The following is a 27,681-nucleotide window of genomic DNA, read 5'->3' as shown; positions in this document are numbered from 1 at the left end:
TTAAGCAGTGCTTTGAATCCCCCCCCCCCCCCCCCCCCCCACAGCTGTTTGAGAATTTCCTAGCTCATTATCTCTCAGGTGCAAAAGGACATGGCCTGTCTTAAAAAGCTTTGTTTAGCCAAACGCTCATCTGACTCTGTTTCTCAACGATTACCTCCCTGTCAGAAGCATAGCCCACACCCCCCCACTCCCCTCTACCCTCTCCCTGCCTCCTCTCTCCTTGTGAAAAAAAAGCAGGCAACATGGAATAAACTGAAAGGAAATGCAGTCACTCTCCCAGCATTTTCAGAGGTGATTTAAAACAGATATCACAGAGTTCATCAGACCAACCTGCTGAAGCCCTGCCCATCCTTCTCTCCTCATCCCAGCACTCCCTCCTCTTTGAGTATATATATGATCTGAGAAGTGCAGCTGATTCAGGAACTTCTGCTGGTATGCAGACCACAAAGCAAAAATATGTAAAAAAACAAAGTTTTGCTTGTTCTCCCTCTTTTTCCTGAAAAAAAAAAAACATTTTGCACTTTTAACTCTGAAAAGCCCCTCATTCATTCCTTACAGCACAGACAGGTTTCATACTGCTTTCTCTCTTTTTGGATTTTAGAAGGGGATTTAAGAATTCAAGAAGCAGTAGCATTGTATCTGTTTCAGAATTAAAACTTTGAATTGCACCTCTACCCTCTCACAGCTCATCAGCTTATTCGGGGAACACCTGTTGTATGGAGAGCAGAAATCAATGTGATGTAAAGCAATGTTTTGCGACACAATACAACCAGTCAGTGAATTGAAAATGGGAACCCATTTTGAAATGGTTTATTAAAAGCATGCAAGATAAGCTGACAACTCGAAAAAAAGTTGGCAAACCCAAAGCTTGTGTACATAGAGAGATGTTATCCCACCACCTCCTCCTCTCACATGGTCCCCTGTGCTGAGACTTCTTAAAATAAAATACCCTCTTTTCTAATGCCGTGCTAGTGTTGAAGGACCTTACTGTCCTATGAAGTAATGTACAAAAAAAACCTAAGCAGAGTTTACTTCGATCTGGAAGCAATAGGGCATTTAATTTTTTTTCTGTGGATACTGAATAATTTGACATATGGTTGGTCCAGCCCTATTCATACATCATAGCAGGGCCCTCCAATAGTGTAAAAGTTTCTTTGTTAAAAAATACTGTTAGAATACCTCAATCGTAACGTTGAAACCCACTTAAATCCTGTGGTGTTACACCTGACGGAAAACTATATACGCGTAGGAGAACTTTTAAACTGGTACTTCCTTATACATTTTATGGATTCTCTGCCTGTAATATTTAATTTTATTTATTGGTGCTTTTTACCCCAGGTTTCCCCACAAGAGCAGCCAATGTGGCTTTCAGTAATTCAAGAAGGATACAATACAATACATAGTAGGCACAGATATGGAATGAGATAGGAGGGGAAGGAACATGGGATTACAAGGGGAGAATGTCATGGGCGAAGCAACCGGCAAAAAAAAGAAAAAAAACCCGTACAGTCAACAAGAGGTAGAGGTTAAACAGTGAAGTTGCCAGTGGAATAAGCCTTGTCGAATAAGAATGTTTTTAAGAACTTCTTGAACAGGTTGTGGTCGACTAGCTCTTGTAGTTGTTTTGGCAATACATTCCAGGATTTAGGACTGATGTAGGGGAAGGACGAAGCAAAAAGGGTCTTGTATTTAACAGTCTTGTAGTTGGGATAATGTAGATTGAGGTAAGTCCTTGCAGATATTAGGGCATTCCTAGATGGTAGATCGATTAGATTGAGCATGTATTCAGGGGCTTCACCATATATTATGTTGTGTGTTAGCGAGTAGATTTTAAATGTAATAGACGTTTTGTACAGGAAGCCAGTGAAGTTTTGCCTTGCTATAGATCATGAGCCTTTATAGGCAGTGCAATACACTGAAAAGATGTACTTGGTTCCTAGCTGGCAGCTCGATCCTTTTAGTGGTCCTCCAGAGCCCCATGAAAATATTAGAACGGATGCCATTCAAAGACTTGATGAAGAATGAGCGGTATTCTTCAAAGTTCTTGGACTGACTTTAAAAAGGCCAAACATTATTCAGCTGTGTTACAGTGCTACCTATCACTCGTCAGACAGAGCGAAACGGAAGGTTAAAAAATAAGCCTGAATCTCCCTGAACAAGGTCATAAGCAAAAGGTGACCCCACTAGATAACAATGGGGTGCCTGACTTGGTTCTTGAGGAAGTGTTAAAAGGAATTGGTGTGTATTATAGGAAAAATGCAGAAGTGCTGCTAGATAAGGTATCCAGACATAAGGAATTGACAACCTGGAATGCCGATGGGATTTTTGTATACAAGGGATTTCCCAGATTCCAAGAGATCTCTAAAGCACCTAAAAGGTTTGAGAGTGATGATATTTTTTTGAAACTATAGGTGTTTATAATAAACAAATATTGTCCCAAGCAGTCTATCAAATAAAGTAACCTTGAAAGTGTACACCTACTTTTATGTAGTCTGTCCAGAGACATAAGAGCCAACTTTTCAAAACGATTTGAGGGTGCTAAGCCCAATTGAAATTACCCCTCCCTTTCTTTTATAGTGTTGCTGAACATATTTGTTCACATGGTCAACAGGAAGATGCTAGACTGGGGAGCTAGGTCTGTCTGGGAGCCAAATGTTAAAGTACTTTATCTACAATATTAGCAAAATTCGCCCCTTCCTTTCTGAATATGCTGCCAGAGCCCTTATCCACACCCTTGTCGCCTCTCGCTTGGACTATTGCAATTTACTTCTCACTGGTCTTCCGATCAGCCATCTCTCTCCTCTCCAATCTGTCCAAAATTCTGCGGCACGACTTGTTTTCTGCCAGACTCGTTATACCCACACTAGCCCGCTCCTCAAGTCACTTCACTGGCTCCCTGTCTGCTTCCACATTCAGTTTAAACTTCTCGTACTGACCTTTAAATGCATCCACTCTACAGCCCCCCCATTACCTCGCCACTCTCATCTATCCCTACATTCCTCCCCGTGAACTCCGCTCACTGGACAAGTCTCTCTTGTCGTCCTCCTCATCCACTGCTAACTCCAGGCTTCGCTCCTTTTCTCTCACGGCACCTTATGCCTGGAATAGACTTTCTGGACCTATACGTCTAGCTCCATCTCTACCTGTTTTCCAATCTATGCTGAAAACCCACCTTTTCACTGCTGCTTTTAGCTCCTAGCCACAATTGTCCTCCCCTTGTCCCTTCCTCCATTCTCACCCATTACTTCCCTCACCCGTAACTGTCTTGTCTGTCTGTATTATTTAGATTGTAAGCTCTTTTGAGCAGGGACTGTCTCTTTGTATCAGGTGTTCAGCGCTGCGTGCGTCTGGTAACGCTATACAAATGCTAATAATAAAATAATAATAATACTTGCATATATTTCCACTGGCACTGTCAATGAGTTTGCTCAATATTGGGGGTGCTGAAGCACCCACAGACCTAGCTCCTATATCTGGGAGCATTCAGGGGGCATAGTTAGGGTGGAGCAGAGGCAGACTTGCAGTGGACATGGGTGTGGGTTCCTGTAGAGTGTACACACATTTTACACCATCTTCAGAGCAGGTGTAAATATATACAGTGGCATTTGTGCCTTATTGAAGCTGGTTCTGGGAGCCTATTTTATAAAGGGCATGTCTTTTGCTTTTATAAAATAGGTGCTGTTTTGAACTTCTCATATAAGCATCCTGTTATAAAATCAGACCTTAAATGACTTATGTAAAAGCATCCTTTACCTTGTCTCTCATGCTATCTCATTCTGCTGCTTAGGAATCTGTCCTATACAGAATCTCCTCTTTACAGTATTTATGCTTCCAGAATGCATGTGAGCTCCCATGGAGGCTCTGTGTACAGTTAGTGTTGTATGATAGAGATGGGAAGGGGTTCAAGAAACACAGGAAGATAGTGTGCTTGTGTGATATTTCAGTAACCCCAGTGTGCATGCTTTCTTGCTTGTAGAGCAGTTGGCATGGCGTGCTGCTCGATCCAGTGGTGCTGCGCCTACCTACTTCCGTCCTAGTGGGCGCTTTCTAGATGGTGGCCTCCTAGCCAACAACCCAACTCTGGATGCCCTGACTGAAATTCATGAGTACAACAAGAACCTGAAGCAAATGGTATGAGATGATGGATGGAGTGAAGATCAGCTTCTCTTCTCGTAAGGTCTCATTAGTCCTTCCCACCTGTTTGTCAGCTTATAATTATCCTGTATAGCTGTTGGTATTTCTGTTGCTGTTCACGTGGGTTCCAGTGCTAGCTCACTCTCCAGGGAGCAGTGTGGTGGGGATGGGGGTGGTGAAGAGAGGTCACTATAACCTCACTACTTTGATCAAAACCCACTGAAGGAAGCAAGCTGTGACAAAGTCAAAGAGCTGGGTATGAAATCACAAACCCTGGGACATTGTGCCCTCGAAAGGGACCAATTATCCCCATACTCACAAACACCAGAGCTTCAAGAGTAATTTGGGTGGTGATTTATAAGTGGTTTCATTTCCAGTCCTACCCCTGTTGTGGAATAGGTCTTTTTCATCTGTCTTGCCTACAGATCTGGAATTTTCTTTGCAATCTAGAGATTTTTATGTTTCAACAATTTTTTATTCATGATAGAACCAACCATAAAGGCAAAAAACTATGTGGGGTATACAAAAAATCAAAGAGCTAACACATGCCCAAAAATAACTGACATGTATAACAAGTCTTTAATATTTTTGTACTACATCTAGCTACCTACCCAACCTTCCCCAAATTAGAGATTTTTAAAATGCTCTGCCAATAACCTTATGTTTGTCTGAAAAAAACATTTCAACTGAGTTGTCATGTATCTGAGTAAAAGAACGATAATAAAATTTAATATGGGAGATAAAGAAATCTCTTAATTTGGGAGATAATCAAATCTCTTAATTTCTCAAATGTGAGCTGATATTTTTGTCTTGTTTTCTGACAGGGTCGAGGAGATGAAGTGAAGAAGCTGGGAGTGGTCGTCTCCCTAGGGACAGGGAAACCCCCCCAGGTCCAGGTGAACTCAGTTGATGTCTTTCGGCCCTCCAATCCTTGGGAGCTAGCGAAGACTGTTTTTGGAGCACGGGAACTGGGAAAGATGGTGGTGGACTGTGTGAGTGTCTGGAGTGTCATACTTTGAGGAGCGGTTTCCCAGCGCAGACTAGAACCAGGGTCTATCAAAGTACTTATACCAAATAGTTGGAAAGAAAGCTTGTACTAGTTTGTCCAGCAAAAGATAGATTTATTGATTAATTGATTTTTTTAAGGTGGTTTTTTTGACCACTCTCCCCCCACCCCCCACTTCTTATAGATGCATTTCAGATTATAGAGTTATCTCATTTCATATTCTAAAAAAAAAAGTGGGAGCTAGTTTTATAGTTTTGACTTACCTTTTTAAGGATTCTAGGATTGTTCCTGGGAAATGTGTCTGGGTGTACCCCTTCTTGCTTGATTTATTATTAAAAGAAACTTAACTTGCAGGGGTAATTTTATAAAAAGACATCTATTTTGTGCCCAGGTAAATAAGACACACCTCCACAGTATGAGAGGTAATATTCAAGTCACATCAACAGTAAATGTATATCCACACCAAATATGCATTAGGATATTAAATTTAATGTGGACCATCAAAAGAGAGTGAGGACACTCAGATCTTTATTAGATCAAATAGTGCCTCTCCAATTCTCATTCTCAGTCAGTCTATTTTCATATTATTTTTATACTATTTTTTCTTGCTTGTGTTCAGATTCTAATTATCCACCCATAACTTGTTGACATATATAAACTATTGAAGTAGATTTAACTTGCATCTCGAAAGAAATGAATCCCCTTCAGTCCCAAAGTCTCTGATGCAGGATACAATATTTGGGCTGCTAAGCAAAACGGGGATAGGAAAGCTCAGATCTAAGTTCAGAGGGGAGTGCATTCCAGAGAAATGGAACAGTGAAGAAAAATACCTTGTTGATTCAGGTGTAGAACAACGGTCAGAAGGGATAGATAACTGATTACTAGTAGAGGATTGAGGGAGTGAGCTGGTTGGTAGTGAACAATCAGAGGGGAAAGGTAAGAGGAAAACCCAGAATAAAGAACACTGTGAGTTAATGTCAGGATCTTGTGTTTGATTCGGAATGTGATTGGGAGCCAGTGATGGTGTTCGAGAAGAGGAATGATATGATTTGAATGGTGTGCATGAGAGAGAAGATGTATTGCAGTGTTTTCAACAGCCTGCATCTTCTTGAGAAGAATGAGAGGAAGGCCAGAGTAGATGATGTTACAGTAATCTAACTTGGAGGCTACCAGAGGTAGAGGAGAGTAGCACAGGAATTGTCATCAAAGTAAGGATGGAGAGAGCGAATGGTGCATAAGGAACAGAAGCAAGACTTAACGGTGGAGGAAATCTGAGCATTGAAGAGAGGTCTGCCTCGAGGATCACTCCTCGATTCTATCAAAGTGAGAGGAGAACCCTGTAATATAGAATCAATGGAAGGATAAGTAGCATGACTTGTGATCCACATTGCTACAGATTTAGAGAGATTAAGGATCAGACGATTGATATGAAGCCAGTGGTTTATAGAATTTAAGCATGACTGAAGAGTAGATTATTGAATAAGTCTTGCTAGCAGGTTAAGAAAAATATTGAAAAGGAGCGGAGAAAGGACTGAGCCTTGGGGGGTCACCATAGGGAAATGACATAATGGTGGATTCCAGATAAGTAGTGGGAACCTTACAGGCGCAGTCAGAAAGGAAAGAGGTGAACCACTGAAATTCTGTGCCTAAGATTCCCAAAGCTGGTAGCCTAAAGAGGAGGCAAGAGTGATTAATAAGATTGAAGGCGACAGAGAAATCCAGGGAAACAAGTAGGACAGCATCGCCGTGATCAAAAGCTGAATGAATTATAATTAAGAAGTGAAGCCAGAATAGTCTCAGTTGAGTGTCCAGGGCAAAAACCTGATGGGATGTAGAATGTTATAAATTTCAGTGTGCTGAAGTAACTTTGTGTAGACAGCCCTCTCAGTAAGTTTGATTAGGAAGGAAATGTTAGAGAGGACAGAAGGGTCAAGAGAAGTTTTCTTTAGAATGGGTCAGATGATAGAATTTCTTCAACGTGGGGGTACTATTCCTAAGGAGAGGGATTTCAGGATCATATTGAATGCCAGTAGGAGAAGACCATGAGCCAAAATTTTAATCCAGGAGGAGGTAATCAGATTGAGGGGCAGGTCATTTTATTCTTGTCCTGTCCTTTTATTCTCACCTCTTTATTCCTTTACCCTTAATTGTTCTGTCTGTTACCTGTCTTATCTAGGTTGTAAGCTCTTTGAGCAGGGACTGTCTTTTTGTGTATGGTGTACAGCGCTGCGTATGCCTTGTAGCGCTATAGAAATGATAAGTAGTAGTAGTAGTAGTAGGTGGTCTTCACAGAAAAGGAGAAAACTTTGGTAACTGACGTAAGAGAAGGGAGATTGAACTTGGACCAGGTAGTCTCTTGGGGCAGAAGGTAAGCACGATCAGGAGAGCAAGGGGAGCTTATTGAATGAGAGCTTGAAAGCAGAGGCAAGGGGGAATTAGTAGGCAAACCAATAGGTGAAAGAGGAAGCAATTCTGTTAATCATTTATTGATTTTTTCCCCCCTTCAGGAAACTTGTTTAAACCTTTTTAATCCCTGCTATGTGAAGTGCCTTCAGCACAGCTTAATTGTGTTGTCAAGTGAAAAAAATATTTTCTCTGACTTTGTTTCAAATGTGCTACCTATTAGTTTCTTGGAGTATCCCCTAGTCTTAGTACTATTTGAAAAGGTAAACAACTACTTCCTATTTATGTTTTTCACCCTAGTTGTGATATAGACCTCAATCATCTCTCAGCCATATCTTTTTTTAAGCTCCAGTCTCTTTAACCTTTCTTTGTAGGCGAGCCTTCTAATCTCCTATATCATTTCTTGTGGCCTGTTTCTGTACCTTTTTTATTTGTCCTATATTTTTTCAAGTGGAGCTTTTTCTGTGGCTGGCACAGAATCAGGTGAATTCTGAGCTGGGTTGACCTGGGGAGAGGAGGTTCCTTTCCTTGGGGAAAACCATGAATCACAGCCCTGTGTTTTGTTTGGATATGTGGCCACCATCCCTTTGTAAAACCTGAAATGACTTAATTCAGGTCACTTGGGTGTTATGTCATTTCAGGGGATCATTGACTTGAGCTCCTGACCTCGCCTTTCTGTTTTCAGGTACTACTACTACTACTACTATTTAGCATTTCTATAGCGCTACAAGGCATACGCAGCGCTGCACAAACATAGAAGAAAGACAGTCCCTGCTCAAAGAGCTTACAATCTAATATCAGAAGTAATGATGAGACCTCAGTGTCATCATCCCTCTGGCACTCGTTCCAGAACTTAAGTAGTTATTCATTACTAAGACTGGGAAAGTCCAGGTTTCATGACCCAAGCCAGTAGATCTGTGATATTGGGGATTTCACTGTCGTTCTCTGTTCTGCAGCTATGTCTACATAATGTTATGCACAGTGGTGGGAAAACTGAGAGAACAGGAACTGGCAGAAGTGAGGCCAAGCTTTCTATTGGACCAGAGGTCCATCTGGTTCAGCATCCTCTTTCTGATAGTGACCAGCAGCAGGTGCTTACATCTATTTATCAGATATATTTGCAGACATTGGGGGCAGTTCCATAAAGTGGCACCTAGAGGTAGACTGCAACCACAAGTAGACAAAATGGATTCACAAATGTACTCTATAAGGTGGCAAGAGGAAAGTACCTCAGAAATTTCAAAGAAATTTTTACCCTCCCTGTAACATACCTGTTCGGATGATGACCTTTTTGCAATAATTTTAATCACTGGTCTAAAATCTCCTTTCTCCCAATTTTGCATATTTAATATCTCAAATAGTAAATATTCTTTTGTAATCATTTTCAAATAGTTCAAAATTCAGGCTTCCTTATATCTCATCCAAGAACATATTGCCCACAAACTTGGTTCAAACAATGTACATTGACTTGCTAATGGGATTTCAAGCAGCTCTCAGAAATTAATAACACAGTGACACTTATCTTGAAATAGAATTATTGGGCAAAAAAACTTATTAAACTAAAAGAAAGAGGCAGTACACAAGACCAAGATTTATAAGTTAGCAAGAGACAATCTTTTTTATTAAATGTAAATCATATAACAACATATCTTTCAGTGTAACAAACTGTAGCCATTTACATAAATAAATAGATGCCAGAGGCTTTGGCTCTTATACCCATCTGGTCCAAATGTAGTATGTTGTAATCACTTGTATGAGAAGTCAACCATGTATGAAACAATGCACTACCAACGATCAGAGAATATCAAACTTGACTTTGAAAAACAGAATAATTTAAATTTATTCCACCCCACTCGCCTACCCACTCCTCCCTCGCCAAAACCAAATGATCCGATTGCAGTAGTAGCCATCTCTTAGTACTCGCAAGCAAAAGTGAAATAGCATAGCACGACATTAGATATTAAGCAAGTAACTACATGCCCTTGGTGTCATAGTTCCCCAAAAGGGTTCCCATATAGTTTGAAACCGATGGCCAGCGGCATGAGTCAGGTCACCAAATGCCATTCGCTCTAGTCACATGTGGCTTATCATAGAAGCCCTCCAAAATAGAAATTTCGGGCCAGTGGCATCCAACTAAGTAAGGAGAATGGACTTAAGAGCATACAACATGATGTTATGTAAAAAGCTTTATATTCAGATGGAAAAACCAGGCCTGAGGGATACTCGGCAAAGAGTAAAAGGGGGCTATGAGGAAGGGAACGCTTCCATAGCCTACCAATATATCTAAACAGTGTAGTCCAAAAACTGCAAACTTATGGACAGCTCCAGAACATATGACCCAACGTTGCTCCTGGGTTCCTGCATTTCGGACAAGTGCCCGTGGCAGTGTAACCTGCATGATGTGCTTGCTTGGAGATATGAATGATCGTATTCCAAACTTGTAGAGAGTTTCTCTGTGTTGCATGTTATCTGCCATTGAGGGTATCAGTTGGAGGAAGGAGCGCAGGTGATGGGTTGTGATAGTGATCTGCAATTCTCCAGACCAAGCTGCTGCAAGTATATCATAATTCACTTCCTCTGTCATATCTTGAAGAAATTTATGGTAAAATCTCAATGGTGCATGTTGCTGGGACCCCAAGGTGAGCACCTCTTGTAAAGTGTCCTGGACGTCTTCTGTCAAATACATCCAATTCAAAGAGGCTACATAACTGGTAGTAAGCGTAGAAATCCAGGGGTGAAATGGAGTACTCTTGTTGTAAATCAGAAAAGAGTTCATGTATCACCTCTTCTGTTTAAACATGAAACAAATATACCACTCCTTGCTGAGCCCATCTAGTAAAGGTACTTGGACCTTGAGCAGGTGGATAGGCAGGGTTCCCACAAGTGGGCAAAAAAGGATTTTTGGTGCTCACCTTGGGGTCCCAGCAACATGCACCATTGAGATTTTACCATAACGTAAAAGACAAGCCTTCCAAAACCCCTGCAGCATACTCAGCGGAAGCTTTTCCGCCCCAGCAAAAGCGTCTAATCGCCTTTTTAAACACATTTAGGTCTCCCTTAGCTAAGTAAATGGGCAGCATTTGCATCAGATAAACCCATCTGGGGAATTCCACCATCTTAAACAACTGGATCCGCCCACTGAGTGACAACGGCAATGACAACCGCTCCGTTGTAGCCTTCAACAATCTAGAAACATTCAGATGGTATAGTTCTGAGACCCGCATAGATAGATGTAACCCCAGATATTTAAAGGATCCCTGAGCCCATTGAAGCGGGAACTCCGACCCCCCATTCTTGCCGTAAACTATCCACCAAAGGTAACACAAGAGACTTGTAATTAAGCCGAAACTCCGCGAAATCTCCATATTCCCGAAAAAGTTCCAACAAAGCAGGCAACGAGGTATGTGGCTCGGTTAGATGCACCAGTAAGTCATCTGAAAAAGCTGAAAGGAGAAACTCCGAGTTCCCGATTGGTACACCCTTAATCTCAGGATGGTGTCTCAGTTCACGAATTAAGGGATCCAGAGACAAAACAAACAGTAGCAGGGACAGGGGACAACCTTGCCTAATCCCTCTGTAAATCCGAAAGGGCTGCGAACACTCTCCATTCACCCACACATATGCCCGCAGCTCCAAATACAGAACTTGTATGGCCTCTAGAAAAAAACTGGTCAAAGCCATATTGCCTCAACACGGCAAACATGAATGACCAGTTCACTCTGTCGAACGCCTTCTCTGCGTCAAAACTGATTAAGAGTGAGAAGAGGCGTTTCTGAGCCACAACTTCTAAAGATGCTAAATTAGATCTGACATTTTTAACCACGGTCCGCCCCTTCACAAACCCACCTGGGACACATCAACCAATGATGGAAGAACCATGGACAACCTGTTAGCTAGGACCTTGGCATGTAACTTCCTGTCAACATTGAGGAGAGAAATAGGCCTATAAGACTCCGGCTCCTCCGCATTTTTCCCCGCTTTGGGTATCACAACAATCTGACCCACTTTAAAAGTATCTGGGATCGATTGAGTAAGCACCATTGAATTAAACAAAGATATTAACGGTCTTTTGAACTTGTCAAAAAATTGTTTGTAAAATTCAACCCTATACCCGTCCGGTCCCGGAGTCTTGTGTGATGCACTCTGTTGCAGGGCCAGCATTAAATCTCCCTCAGTAAAGGGCCTATTCAACCGCCTCTTCTGACCAGCGGAGAGCTGAGGTAGATCCAGATTGTCCAAATACAGATCATGATCCAATTCTACGTCTGGATCAGCAGCCTTGTAGAACTTACCAAATGTATCTGCGATATCTCGATCTGCTGTTACCATTCGACCATCATTTGCCTTCAATTGTAACACCTGGTGAGCACCCCCCTTTTTGTGTATCATCCTTGCCTACAAACTTCCCGCCTTATTGCCATGTTGAAACAAGCGATACTTATAATATGCTTGGGTCTTAACCGCTCTCTGATGTAACAGTTCGTTTAACTCTTTCTGTGCCCCTAGCAGTGCCGCCTCCTTTCCCAACGTAGGGGAGCGCCCATACTCTCTCCTCAGCCTCTGCACCAAGGCCCCCAATCGGACAATTGCCCCGTCTCTCGCCTTTCGGCGTTGCGCCAAATAAGAAATTATGTCCCCGCGCAAGACCCACTTCAAATCCCTTTCATCTTGTTGAGTTAAGAATAGTGACAGCATTTGAAATACGTAAATCCACCGGGGGAACCAGGAACATGCTGAAAAGGTGAATACACCCCCAGAGGGACAGTGAAAATGCCTCCCAAATACGCAATTTCGCTTGTGTGTCTGTTAAATGACTAAATGTTTAGGGAAAGTTGTGTGGTAAGTGAATGCCTAGATATTTCAAGGCCATGTCTTCTCATTGCAAGGGAAAAGGATCTCTCCATCCTACACGGGCCAGGGTAGTGATGGGTATCGCCTTAGATTACTAAGATTGAGTACAATCCCTGAAATGGATCCTGAAGTGGAGAGAACCTCCAGGAGCCGAGGTAACAAGGTCATTGGGTCAGAGAGAATTATCAAGAGATCATCAGCAAAATGCCATGGTCTTTATCTGATGATCCTGTATGGTAATACCCAAGATCCGGTCATCTGCATTAAGAGTTCTAATTAAAGGCTCCAAAGACAAAACAAAAGTGAAGACAGGACACATCCCTGTCTCGTACCTCAGAAATGGAAAAGTTGGTTGTACGTTTCCCGTTAACTAAACGTTGGGCTTTAGGTTCGTGGTGTAATACTCGAATAACATCAAAAAACCACGCCTGAATACCCACCCGCTGCAGCACCGCAGATAGGTGAGACCACAACACAGTGTCAAAAGCTTTTGCTGCATCTAAGCTGATTTCTAAGGCAGGTGTATTCAAGGATTGACAATGACATAGAGCTTGATATACATTAAGAACCGATTGCCTCCCTTTAACAAACCCCACTTGACTCGGCCCAGAAGATTTTAGCTAGAAGTTTTATGCCTACATTGAGTACAATCAGGATTATATTAATAACTAGGTATATCCTTGAATGGTCAGGAACGAGGATAATAATGCTGTACCTGTGAAGAAAGTTGGTTTCAGCGCCTTCCATTTATCTGTCAGTTCCTGTAGTAGTAGTGATTGAAGGGAAGATTTTTTAGACTCACCCAAAGAGAGACAGGGGCAGAGGCAACCATCAAAGAGGTACCTACAATCAGCCCAGGTCTCGTCCGTGGACAAGATTACAAAGGTAATGGACACTAATGTCATCAATTTGTCTACCTATAATTTATCTCTCTTGTCCTGTGTTCCCACCATTTCATTTGTCGTCTTTCAATTCCAGATTGATTTACAGAGATATATTTTCTGGACTGTACAGCTACGCATATATTTTGCAGATTGAGAAGTCCTTTTGACAAATCTAGGGTTTGTCCTAAATACCAGTGAATGCCCCCGATCCCCCTGGATCCTGTAATAAAAGTCTTCAAAGAGATATTTGTCAACTTACTAAGTTATAATCTGGACTGTTCACAACAATTTAACTAAAGCTGAAAGAAGCTCGTTGAAGGCTCTTCAAAAAACACCCAATTAGTCAACAAGAGAGAAAGTTGTATATATGCAGGAGGATATATGATGACAGCACGTACATGAGACTGAATTTGGATACAACTTTAAGATTACAGCAAGAAATTAAACAACTGACACAGATAAGTGCTGAAGAAGGGTTTCTCACTTCAAGGGAATTTTGGTTTCTGAATCCTACTCATCCTGTTTTCCCTGTTTTATACACCCTGCCCAAGATACATAAGCACCTCCAAAATCCTCCAGTTAGACCTATCCTTTGCACTAGGGGCTCATTATTGGAGCCCCTTTGTTATAGATGTGTTTTTGAAGCCGCTAGTGCCCAGTAGGTTTTCATAAATAAAAGACACCACTCATTTTAAAAAATTATCTCAGAGGTGCAGCATCCTGCTAAAGAACAGATCATCATGGTGACTTTGGACATTAGATCCCTATGTACCATGATTCCTCAGGGTGAAGCCCTTTCTGTGATCTGGTGAGCTTTGGAATCTAGACCGAGACCCCATGAGGTTCCTTCAATATTTCTGAATGAGTTGACCAAATTGGCTTTATGTGAAAATAGTTTCTTATTTCTGGTTGATTTATATCTACAGACATCAGGAGTGGCTATGGGGGTGACTTTTGCCCCCACCATAGCCAACCTACATGTCGGAATTTGAATCAAAATGGATCATGTCATCACCTTTTTGGGAGAAGATTGTTTTGTGGCATGACTATATTGATGACGTTTTTGTCCTGTGGAATGGGAATGAAAAGACATTTTTGTCTTGCTATTCAAGTTACCCATTCCTTTTTGTGATTAATTTCTTGGCTGTAGAAATTAAGACAGTTGGAAAATGGATTTGCCACTGATGTGTATGTTGAGCCCACTGGTAGAAACACTTTACTTGAATATCATAGTTGTCACCCTAGAAGATTAAAGAATAGCTTACCTTTTTCACAATTTCTGAAATTTCACAGAACTTGTACTGAAGATCGTGGCTTCAAGAAGCATTTGGAGAGATTTTCACAGAATTTATTTGATAGAAGTTATCCCGAAGGTGTTTTGAAAACAGCTTACAAGTGGGCTAAATATAATTGTGCACTGCTTTTGAATGAAGTGGAACGTTCTTCCACAGAAGAAGTGATGAATACTTCTGTTGTCGGATTTATAATGAGTGGGGAAGAGGTGGCCAATGTTATTAAGAAAAACTGGGATGTTTTAAGATCACACCCTCTCTTTGCGAAACAACATTTTAAGAGATGCCTTTTCATACAGTAAAAATTTGAAATAGTTATTAAGACCTGCTTAGTTGCCTACGTGCGATTCTACACAGTTGACGGTGGGTCCTTTAGCGCATATCAAATGTGAAACTTCTAATTGCAAGACATGTCATGACTTTGTGGAAAACTAATTTTATAAATCCTGTAGATGGCAAAAGTTTTCAAATGTGATTTACAGTGGTGGAAATAAGTATTTGATCCCTTGCTGATTTTGTAAGTTTGCCCACTGACAAAGACATGAGCAGCCCATAATTGAAGGGTAGGTTATTGGTAACAGTGAGAGATAGCACATCACAAATTAAATCCGGAAAATCACATTGTGGAAAGTATATGAATTTATTTGCATTCTGCAGAGGGAAATAAGTATTTGATCCCCCACCAACCAGTAAGAGATCTGGCCCCTACAGACCAGGTAGATGCTCCAAATCAACTCGTTACCTGCATGACAGACAGCTGTCGGCAATGGCACCTGTATGAAAGACACCTGTCCACAGACTCAGTGAATCAGTCAGACTCTAACCTCTACAAAATGGCCAAGAGCAAGGAGCTGTCTAAGGATGTCAGGGACAAGATCATACACCTGCACAAGGCTGGAATGGGCTACAAAACCATCAGTAAGACGCTGGGCGAGAAGGAGACAACTGTTGGTGCCATAGTAAGAAAATGGAAGAAGTACAAAATGACTGTCATCGACAAAGATCTGGGGCTCCACGCAAAATCTCACCTCGTGGGGTATCCTTGATCATGAGGAAGGTTAGAAATCAGCCTACAACTACAAGGGGGGAACTTGTCAATGATCTCAAGGCAGCTGGGACCACTGTCACCACGAAAACCATTGGTAACACATTACGACATAACGGATTGCAATCCTGCAGTGCCCGCAAGGTCCCCCTGCTCCGGAAGGCACATGTGACGGCCCGTCTGAAGTTTGCCAGTGAACACCTGGATGATGCCGAGAGTGATTGGGAGAAGGTGCTGTGGTCAGATGAGACAAAAATTGAGCTCTTTGGCATGAACTCACTCGCCGTGTTTGGAGGAAGAGAAATGCTGCCTATGACCCAAAGAACACCGTCCCCACTGTCAAGCATGGAGGTGGAAATGTTATGTTTTGGGGGTGTTTCTCTGCTAAGGGCACAGGACTACTTCACCGCATCAATGGGAGAATGGATGGGGCCATGTACCGTACAATTCTGAGTGACAACCTCCTTCCCTCCGCCAGGGCCTTAAAAATGGGTCGTGGCTGGGTCTTCCAGCACGACAATGACCCAAAACATACAGCCAAGGCAACAAAGGAGTGGCTCAGGAAGAAGCACATTAGGGTCATGGAGTGGCCTAGCCAGTCACCAGACCTTAATCCCATTGAAAACTTATGGAGGGAGCTGAAGCTGCGAGTTGCCAAGCGACAGCCCAGAACTCTTAATGATTTAGAGATGATCTGCAAAGAGGAGTGGACCAAAATTCCTCCTGACATGTGTGCAAACCTCATCATCAACTACAGAAGACGTCTGACCGCTGTGCTTGCCAACAAGGGTTTTGCCACCAAGTATTAGGTCTTGTTTGCCAGAGGGATTAAATACTTATTTCCCTCTGCAGAATGCAAATAAATTCATATACTTTCCACAATGTGATTTTCCGGATTTAATTTGTGATGTGCTATCTCTCACTGTTACCAATAACCTACCCTTCAATTATGGGCTGCTCATGTCTTTGTCAGTGGGCAAACTTACAAAATCAGCAAGGGATCAAATACTTATTTCCACCACTGTATATAGTGGGGAAGACTACAAGACCTTTGCACGTGAGGATTAATGAACATTGTTCCAACATATCTAGACTAAAACCAAGCGCTCCTCTGGTGCAACATTATTTTCTCCTCTTCCACAGCTTTAATGATTTTATTTGCTTTGCTGTTGACAAGAGTAGTCCCCCCAAGACGGAGGGGCAATGCTGATACTCTTGCTGCAACGTGAACAGCAATGGATTCATAGACTGACCACTTGTGGGTGTAAAATCATTTTTCTGTGATAACTTGATTGTACCATTTGATTGACATAAGCGGAGCTATGAGCGGTTTAAAACGCTGCTGCTAGGTTTATTTCACTTTCATATGGGGAGGCAGCGAGCACGAAGTGAATGTTTGCCAGTAAGATCCAGTGTGCAGTATACTTTGAATTCACAGTTTGTATTGTGGGTTATTCATCTTCTGTATGTTTTTCAAATGACGATGGACTTGATCCCCTGACAAAGCCTTAGGGATCTAGCTGTTTCAAGATATGTGTCACTGTGTTATTAATTTTTAAGAGCTGCTTGAAATCCCACTGGCAACTTTGAATGTACATTGTTTTGAACCAAGTTTGTGGACAATATGTTCTTGGATGAAATATAAGGAAGCCTGCCTGTTTCGACTATTTGAAAATGATTACAAAATAATATTTACTTTTTGAGATATTAAATATGCAAAATTAGTAGGGAGGATTTTGACCAGTGATTGAAATTATCACTAAAAGATCATCATCCTAATCTGTATGTTACAGGAAGGGTAAAATTTTCTTTGCAATTTCAGGTCTATTTCTCCTGCCATATTATAGAGCACATTTGTGAATCTATTTTGTCCACTTGTGTTTGCAGTGTATTTGGATTTGTCGATGGGTTGCCATTTTTTTGGAAACCTAGGGGTAGACACCACTTACACGTGCCAAAGGTGCCAGTAAATTGACATATAGGTGCTTGAGTGCACTAGGTGTAATTCTATAAGGTAGCATCTAAGTTCCATAGTGCCTAACTACATGGGGAGTGTACATGTTGGTGGAACATGGGCATGTCTCCCAGTTATGCATGTAGTTTACAGAATAATATGAACTATCCATGTCTCTTGGCGAACTAGCCGTTTCACTTGGCAAGCCTAGGTGAGCCATTTGATGCCTGCCCTTGACTTGCTGTAAGAGGGCATGGGCGTGCCAAGATTTTGTTGTAGAATACTTGCAGCTACTATTCTATAATGAAATTTTGGCACCAAGATGCCGTTGTAGAATTGATGCTAAGCATATGGCATTGGGGCACCTATACTGAGGTGATAATTTATAGAATTGCCCTTGGGTTTTTTTCTAAGAGTCGGACTAATGTGTATATAGTTGGGTTACTCTGAAACCCAGTTCTACGTTTATCACTCAGAGATACTGGAGCTGATCACCTGCTGTACACCTGGAGCTATATGATTCAAATGTCCCTTAAATTATGCCCATAAAAGTCCGAATTCATTTTGCATTGCTGCACAGGAGATTGTGTGCTTCAGCCATTTGATGCTGCAGTTTAGTTTTCTTGACAAGTAGCTGGTGACACCTATGAATCTGATCTATGTAATTATGCTGCTTTGTCACAGCTAAGCGGAACATGGTGCTGCGTTGGAGGCTTCTTTGTGTTTGAGTGATTGCTCTTTTGATTCTGATGTTCCCCTTTCTGCTTCTATTTTTGAAAAATTTTGATACTGAAGAAACTGTTGTGAAAATGAATATTTGAAAAACCTTTAAGTTTTCATGTAAACATTAATAAAATGAAGACCAAATCTCTTTGTGGACCGATGGGGATTAAAGGCACTACTTTTAGAAATTCCATATGCTATAAATCACATGCGACTGTTGAACCTTGAGCTTGCTTTCTGATGGTCCGTAAAATAAGTAATACTAGCTACCCTTGTTTATAGATCCTTGCATTTTATCAATTTAATTGATTTATCTAATGTTTTAGAGAGCTGGGGTGGGTGAAATGAAAAGGTTCACAATATATTTTGGCATGAAATATGCCAGCAAGTCAAAGATATTTTTCCAAAAATAAATTTGATGTTCTTTTTTTAAAAAAAAATTGACTAAGACCCTTAATGTTTTCCTCTAGTGCACTGATTCAGATGGCCGACCTGTGGACATAGCACGGGCCTGGTGTGAAATGGTGGATGTGCCTTATTTCAGGTAAGTGTATAAATGTAGTTATATACTTCAAAGGTGTAGAATACATCTGGCAATCCTACAAGATCCACTCTACACTGTACTTCATTTGGGCTGATTCTCTTCTCCATCCTTGGAATCCCCAGTGAAGTCTTGTAGTGGCCACAAATGTTTGACTTTGCTCTTCTCCCCATATCTTACTCAGCATGGGATGGGAATAGCTCTGGGGAACACTAGCAAAGTCAGAAAATGAACTCTTGCTTGAGGAGATCTATATGAAGGTCTTTTATGGGTAGATTTTATGGATTATCTGCTTCTTGACCTTCCCTTTAGCAGTGAAGCAGTTTAGTAATGTCCTGTGACCAAGAGGGAGAGCAGAATCATCTGAGGATGATCAAGTGCTATCCTGGAGGCAGTCAACATGCAGTGCTATGCAAGCTGTGGCCACACTCCACTCCAGCAGTCATGGGTCCCATATCTAGGTTCCAAAACTGCTGTTAAAGCAATGTTTCCTGAATGAATTTCAAATTTATCGCAACACGGCCTTGCATAGGCGCCTTAAAGACCACCTAGATCTCATCTTCAAGTGTGACTGCATTGTCTTGTATGTCACTAAAGGGTTCTGCAGTCTGCAAAGGATCCAGGTTCATCCAAGCCCAATAAAGCTACTCTGTTGTCCCACTGAGTACATTTAGGTTGAGTAGAATGTCACCTTGATACTTCCGAAGTAGAGCCTTGCCTGGTGTACACACTATAACTGTAAACCAGATGTTAATGTTTTAGGTATTGGGCTGGCAGAGGGGCTTGGTGGCTGTGTTGCAAACTACTACAGTTGTATGCAAAAGTTTAGGCACCTCTGGCCAAACTGAATCTTTTAATGAACCAGTAAATGAACAGAGGCTGACATGGCACAAAGCTAGCCATGATGATCTACAAATTGTAATGTATATCACTTATTTGCTGATTTAGGGATATATTTACTAAATTGCACAGTTTGTGTGCATTATTAGTTAATAGATCTCGTTACATAAAAGGAGGCCTGCAGTAAAATAAAAACAGTGTATTAACGCACGTTAGTGCATGGTAATACTCTTAAAATAAATGAGTTGAAAAGTGCATTCTTAGTGTGACAAAATGGTATGTTTTCCCCTACCTGTCTGTATGGTGGACTCAGTGAGAAGAGACATGGTAAAGCATGTCTCATTAGGGTATCAGGCTAATGGTATATGACGCATGTGTGTGAATGGTATCCTGTATATTTATATTTTGGGAGTATAGGTGTGTGGAAAGGGCATGTTTGCATATGTAGGGTAAGGTGTATGTTTAGATGGTGTGTTGTATATGCAGGTCACTTGACATATTGGCATTCTATTTTCTTCTCCATTCACTGTTTAGAGTAAGATATTCCAAAATAATGCAGCAAAAGTCATTTTATTTAATTGTTAAATTTGATAATGTAGCTCCATTATTAAATAACTTAGTAAGTGATGGCAGATCAAGACCTGAATGGTCCATCCAGTCTGCCCAAAAGTCATTCATTATCAATTCAAGATTAAATCAACAATGAACGTGATATTATATACTTGATCATGGTCTTTCTTTGGTGTTAACGGGACATAGACCATGAAAGTCTGCCTCGATCTGTCCTTATGTTCTAAACTACTGGAGTTGCCGTCAAAGCCCACTCCAGTCTATTTGAATCCAGCTTGTCATTTGCGGGACACAGAACGTAAAAGTCTGCCCATCACTGTCCTCATGTTCCAGATTACTGGAGTTTCCATTGAAGTTCTCTCCAGCCTATTCTACAACAAGATTTGCTATAAGCGGGACTCAGACCGTACAAACCAGCCTAGCACCGGCCTTAGTTGGTATAGCCAGAGTTACCGTCTAAACATCACTTGACATACAAACACATATGCAACCCTTTAAATTTTGGTTTTTTATACCATTCATTTTCTAAGATGCCTCTACTGGCTTCCTATATCTATTAATGTGGGATTCAACTTCCTGTGTCTTGTGTTTTAAGTTTTTTTATGATGATAGTCCATCATATAAGTTTTCATTTATACATCTGAGAACTGGACAGTGCTCTAGTTGTTCAATCCACATGAATAAGCTTCATCTTCCTTCTGCAAGCGAAACAGTTAACTGTAATCTTAAGGGTGAAATCGGCATGTTTGCAGCCAAAAAAACTAGCCAGGTAAAGCAGGATCCAGCTGCTGCCTCTTTCATGTCCAAATATCTCTTCTTGAGAAAATTCTTCTCCTTCCGTTTTTGTGCTTTTTCAGAAGTAGAAACTTGATTAATTCTTACCCGTTGATCTTGAACGGAGAACACTTAACTTTTCTACCGAATCTCTAAAGCACCGGGAGAGAGTCTTATAGCAAAGTCTTCCGATCTTTCGTTGCGTTACCTCAGCCTTGCCCCCCCACCCCCAGTAAAAAACAAAGCAAAGCAGTCTCCTTAATTCGTCTATTGCGGCAGCGGCTCTAGTCTGCGCTTGGGGATCTCCGAGCTCTCACTGCTACTACCCACGTCCCTGCCCCTCAGGAGTCTTCTCCCAACGGTGGTGAACGGAGCAGGGTTCAATTGCTGCTAGCTGGCGGGAGCGCGCTGGGGGTGGCGGGGTTGCTGCTGCTACTGTATGGAGAGAGGCAGCATCGGTTCTCACTGCTACTACCCACGTTCCTGCCCCTCAGGAGTCTTCTCCCAATGGTGGTGAACGGAACGGGGTTCGATCGCTACTAGCTGGCTGGAGCGCGCTCGGGGTGGCGAGGTTGCTGCTGCTACTGTATGGAGAGAGGCGGCGTCTGTTCCAGGGCCAGGAGGTGGTGGAGGCAGGAGTTTGTGAAGCTGGTCACCCTTCCAGGACCCGGCCAAGGCTGACCCTGCTTAGCTTCTCTCACAGACAGTCACTGCTGGGCTCTTCCCTGCTCGGCCACACACCAGGACTCGGCCTCACACACTGGGAAGCTTGCTGCCTCCTCTTTTCTCTTCAACATAAACGTTCACCAACACCAGGCTTCTTAGAGTTAAGGGTTTTATTAATGGCCATTTAACACACTCCTTATGGCTTGTTGCTTCTTTAACATAAACATTTTCTCTTTAACGCAAACACAACAAAAGGGCCCTTTACGCAGAGCCTGCTAGATAAACTCTTCTCAATCGGGAGCTCTGGGGCGTCAAAGGATTCGGCACCCGGAAAGCGTCAACTCCGGGAGGAGCGCTCCCCCTCCATACAAGAGGTGTTGCTGCGTCGATCTCCGGACAGCTCGGTACCACCTCCCAGGCCTTCGCAGATTCTGACCAACTCCTGCATCAGCCTCCCAGCCTTCCTCGACAGCGACTTTGGAGGAGAGCATCCGAGCCATTCTTCCAGAACTTCTGGAAGGGCTGCTGCAGCGCTCTGTTCCGGTACCGGGGGTGGTTGCGCCTCCGGTACCGACGATGGAAGTGGTGGCTGGCTCAGGGCCTCGTGGTGAGGTCTCCGACGCCGGTACCGCTTGCGGCATTGGCCTCGGCTGCCACCCAGGTTGACTCGACATCGATGGAGGGAGCTTCGTCGCCATCGGCATGGGAGTTCACCTCTCGACACCACCATTGAGGACATCGTTCCTAGGCATCGAGATGGGCCCAGTTTCGGACTGTGGTTCGTGAACTCTTGTCCGATACTGAGGAGGATGCCTCCTGGGATGAAGGGGAAGACTCCAGATATTTCTGTTCCAAGGAGTCTTGTGGTCTTCCTTCTGATCCCACTTCTTCACCTGAGAGGAAGCTTTCTCTGCCGGAGAGTCTGTCCTTCTCCTTGTAACACTAGGGGGCGCTGTGCTTATGACAACACAAAAGCCACCAGACACAATATGCGGTATATCGCTTTTATTGGTGATACATATGTGAACACATACACCAAGATACTTACAGCACCTGCAATTCAGTCAGCATCTGGGAAGACCACCAGGGAAGCACTAGCTCTTCCTCAGAGATTGCAGGGACATCACTGAACCAGGCGTCCCTTATGTTCAGGCAAGCTTCTAAAGAAGGTCAGTGCTCCACCCTCTTTTATAGTGTGAAACAGAGGTGCCTTTCCCAGACTTGCACAAGCTGGCATCCCTTAAACAACCAGCCTGTTTCCCCATAACAGAGAATAACTCTCCCAGACCTGCACAGGTTGAAGGTGCCTTTCCTAGAGGTGAAGGTGCCTTTCCCAGAGGTGCTGGCATCCCTTAAACAACTAGCCTGTTTCCCTGTTTCCCATAACAGAGAATATCAACACATAATTACAGCCAAAACATTCCACTCATTCCATCCCCAGCTGACCTTCAATCCCAGGTATTACATTCCACCCCTTGATATTCTCTGCTTATGAGGAGACAGAAGTATACATAGTATTATGGACCACCGTAGGTCGTTTCCAAATTTTACAAGTCAAAATACAATTCCAAATCACTAGCAGGATGCTAACTAATAGTACTACAAGTAAAGGATGAGTGATCCATTTTAGGAAAGCATCTGCACTAGGAGAATGTCCCAATAATGGATCCCACCAATTATGATGTAATTTACTTTGAATATTTTCTGCCACTATACGAACAGTGTGATTGTCAAATTGAGCATCTACTTGCATGACTCTTAAGGTGTGATTCACACCTTGAATATACTCATTAATAAGAGAGGATATATGCAACATGTGGGTCAACTTACTCCGTAAAGAAGGTATAATTGTACTGTATGAAAGCAGAATTAAATAAATCCGGATATAATACATACTTTTGTCCTTTCCACCAAAATACTGATATGCTAGTAAAACAGGAACTGACTCCTGACAGATCGGTCAGGAAGGTATTATTTGACAAAGTTGTGAAATTAGCAGTGGAAATACATAATGTCCGCGGACTAATTTCTACAAAGAACTCATAGTTGGCAGGGAAAACAGTAAATGTGCATTCCCCAAAACGTGGGGATAAGCAAGGTTCAAATTGTGGTGGCTGGAAAGGACAAATCATGCGATTTCCCTGCTCATTACACATATCCAATTTATATGTCTCATTATATACAGTTATATACTCCCCATTCATATGCGGGGCCCAAAAGGTTACGATACCAGAAACATTCACTAATATTGGAGATATATAATACTTACATACTATATGAGTATGGAAAATCTTATATGAAGATAAAACCCCTGTACAGAATCGATCAGTACAGACTGTACTCTCTGAATGTGGGAACAACCACTCATCAACCGGAATATATCCAGTGAAAAGGGTCTGCAACTGGGTATGCATCCCCAATTGTAGAGCCATCTGGACTCTGTCCCGCTGATGCAAAGCGTACAACGTCTGTAATGAACACCAAGTATAATTCAATGCTTTTGTCAAAGTAGTGTCAGTATAATTTTCAAACTTAAAAGTTTGGGCTAATAAATTATTAATGTCTGCTATCGCAGGCACCATTAATTGTCCTGTTCCTGGAATGGCAGGTAACCAATTGGCTAAAATATTCAGTTCAGTATGCAAGTCCTTACCTAGATAGTGTAGTTTACTAAACAGAGTATCTGTATCTACAGTATTCAGAATTCCCAGTCCAGTTCCCGCACCCCCCAAAATAGTATCATACCATGCTCGCCGTATCCTAGTACAGCGAGTCAAGTGTGGAAATGTAACATTGTAAGTTAATACTGTCTTTCTATACTGCATAGACATGTTTTTGCATGTAGTGGGAATGCGTGACAGTGGAGCAGGATTAGTCATATTACTAACAGCAAGCAACACATGCAAGAAGTCCATCCAGGGTGTAAAACGGTTTGCAATTGGTGTAGCATTAGTGAAAATCCATTCAGCAGTTCGATTCAAAGTAATATTTACTATAGAGCTGTTACAAGTTTGGAGAAACTGCATTTTGCGTGTCCGATTCCATAGTCTCCATATCTGGTCCCGGAATCCCATAGGCTGGATGCACATAACCCAGGACGTAGCATTATGGATAGTCACATTCACAAAACTGGATGAAACAACTACAAAGCGCTGTTCAGTTTTATGAAACACAGCTTGGGAAGCAGTTACGTTCAATACCGGACATGCAGTATGACATGTATAATTATCTTGCTGTAAGGTCGAGTTATTTTTGTTGCTCCACCAATAGTGGACACGCGAGGTCACTCCCAGCACCCGCTCGCCGGGAGTACGGGCATCGAGTTCCCAACCCAAACAGAGAAACAGTATGCCCTGAAACAAAAAGAAATGGAGAAACACATATAAATCCTATTCCCTTAAATAACAATGATCAGCAGGAACATTCGTCCAACTCTGTTGTCCTGGCTGAACTACTGTAACAGTATTGTCCTCCCCTCGGGCTATAATTTCAGCAGGTTGAGGAGGACCTGGGTGTGCAGGGTCCTGATGCCATACCCGACCACCCACACCCCTCCCAGTAGATCCAAACCCCTGTGTACCTCGCTCAGTGACTCCCACAAAATCAGAAATTTGAGTAAAAGAGGAGGAATTGACAGGAATTATCAACAATTGTGCTATCCTATCCCCAGCCTGCACCATTACATCCTCCTCAGTGTGATTCATCAGAAGGACTATGACCTCCCCCTGATAATCTCTGTCAATGACACCTCCCACAGGAAGTAAGCCACGAAGAGCCCAACTGGAACGGGCCACAATCTGAGCATAATGGCCAGCTGGGAGAGATAAAGCAAACACGGCTGGAAATTTTGTCACCACTCGGGACGCACAAAGAGTGTCAAAGAGGGCTACAAGATCAAAACCAGCAGCGTCAATCGTATGACGGAGCGGTATAACAGCTTTCGGATGTAAGAGCTTAACTCCCAGGGTGACATGTGTACTGGGCAAGACTTGAAGATAGGGAGTCAACATACGCATCAATGGTGTTTCACTCTCCCCTATTGGACGATTATTGAGGATAGTAACTGCTGGGTACAAATATTTGCGCCATTGCGCAAGAGTGTGAGTAGGAGTTAATTTCCGGATCTGTGTTTTCAACAGACCGTTCATACGTTCCACAAGACCAGCAGCTTGTGGATAATAGGGAATATGGAAAACCCATTCAATGTTAAATTGGGCGCAAAAGGCAGTAACAGGATGATTTTTGAAATGAGAGCCATTATCACTTTGAATTTGCAGTGGAACGCCATAATGTCTACATATGGATTCCAAAAGAACAATAGTCTGCTGAGCTGTAGCTCTACGACAAGGGTGGACTAGCAAAAATCCTGAATAAGTATCCACGGCAACACAGACATATTGACATCCCTGCGAAATTGGTAAGGCCAATATAATCTAGTTGCCAAATTTGGCCAGGTAACTTACCTCGAGCAAGTGTACCTTTGACTGGGTGTGGTATAGGGCGTTTAGTCAAATGTTGACAAACAGGACAGTGAGCAATAACATTTTTAATGGTAGAAAGAGACAATGCTAACCCACGCTGCCGCGCCCAGTGATAGGTGGCTTGCTCTCCGAGATGTCCACATTTTTGATGTGCCCAGCTTGCAATACCGGTCTCTTCTTCACCCCGATGAATAGTAGAATCATCTGTTCCAGAGATGACATTCGTGTGAATAGTAGCTAAGGAATCTGCTGTCTGATTAAAAATATGATCAGAGGTTATAGGGGAAACATGTGCATCAACATGATAGACATAGGCAGAAGTAGATTGCAAAAATTCACTAATTTCTTGCCATAACTGTGATCCCCAAACCAGTTTAGTATGAATATACCAATCATTCTGTTTCCATGTAGGTAACCAGGTTGTTAATCCATTTGCCACAGCCCATGAATCAGTATATATGTATGCCTCTGGCGCATTTTGTTTAAGTACCAGATAGACTGCATATAATTCAGCATATTGACTACTCCCATCTGGGCCCGTGCTCTGCAATATCTGTTGTGTATGAGGATTGTACGCCACACTTTTCCATGCCCGCTTACCATCAGTATACTTGGCTGTACCATCAGTAAACCAGGCATACTGACGTTGGTCAATAGTTAATTGGTCGTAAGGTACTCCCCATTTAGCAACATGATGGGTGGCACTACCACTACCACCCCCAGACACTAATACTTCCTCCCCCTCACCTACGGGAATCTGAGCAATTTGTTCATGTAATTGCGAGACCCCATTGGGACCACTTTTAGTCTGCCTATTTTGGATGTACCACTTCCACTTTATAATAGATGCCTCCTGTGCATGGCCAATTTATGAGTATGTGGTTCACTATTAATCCAAGTTAAAATTGGAATTTCTGGTCTCAAAATTACTTCATGCCCCAAAGTTAGTTGTTCACTTTCCACAAGAGCCCAATAACAAGCCAACAATTGTTTCTCAAAGGGTATATATTGTTGAGCTGCATCGGGTAATCTACGTGTCCAAAATCCTAACGGACAACGTTTCCCATCTTGTTTCTGCCACATGCTCCAATTGGCATACTCTGCATGCACTGATACTTGTAATTCAATTGGATCATTGGCACGTATTGGCCACAGACTGACACTTTGTTGTACTACTAACTTGGCTTGGTCAAAAGCCTGTTGCTCTGTAGCACCCCACTGAAATACACATTTCTTTCGTGTTACTCTGTATAATGGCTGTAACACCTGCCCCAAGTGTGGGATATGTTTACGCCAAAATCCAAACAACCCAATAAATTTCTGTGTTTGCTGTTTGGTAACCGGTACCGGAAATTCTGCTATTTTGTTTAGTGCTTTCTCAGTAATTTCCTGGTGTCCCTTATTCCAATTAATTCCCAGAAACTTCACTGTCTGGGCGGGTCCCTGGATTTTTGCTGGGTTAATTTCCCAACCCTTATTCTTCATGTGTTGTACTAGTTGTTCTAGCCCAGAGGCCA

At 42.4% G+C, this 27,681-nt stretch overlaps 1 protein-coding gene across 4 annotated transcripts in view; it reads left to right on the top strand.

The window, feature by feature from the left end:
• PLA2G6 (phospholipase A2 group VI) overlaps positions 1–27,681 on the top strand; it is a 207,512-nt gene that overhangs the window by 170,915 nt on the left and 8,916 nt on the right. For all 4 annotated transcript variants that reach the window (XM_030208256.1, XM_030208274.1, XM_030208248.1 and 1 more), the window contains 3 exons: positions 3,977–4,131; positions 4,959–5,126; positions 18,763–18,836. In XM_030208256.1, coding sequence (XP_030064116.1) covers positions 3,977–4,131; positions 4,959–5,126; positions 18,763–18,836 — 397 coding nt within the window. The remainder of the gene's footprint in view (positions 1–3,976; positions 4,132–4,958; positions 5,127–18,762; positions 18,837–27,681) is intronic.

This window comes from Microcaecilia unicolor, chromosome 1, assembly GCF_901765095.1.
Source record: "Microcaecilia unicolor chromosome 1, aMicUni1.1, whole genome shotgun sequence".
NCBI lineage: Eukaryota > Metazoa > Chordata > Amphibia > Gymnophiona > Siphonopidae > Microcaecilia > Microcaecilia unicolor.
Note: the sequence above shows the minus strand (reverse complement) of the source record. Positions and strands in the feature narration are given on the sequence as shown.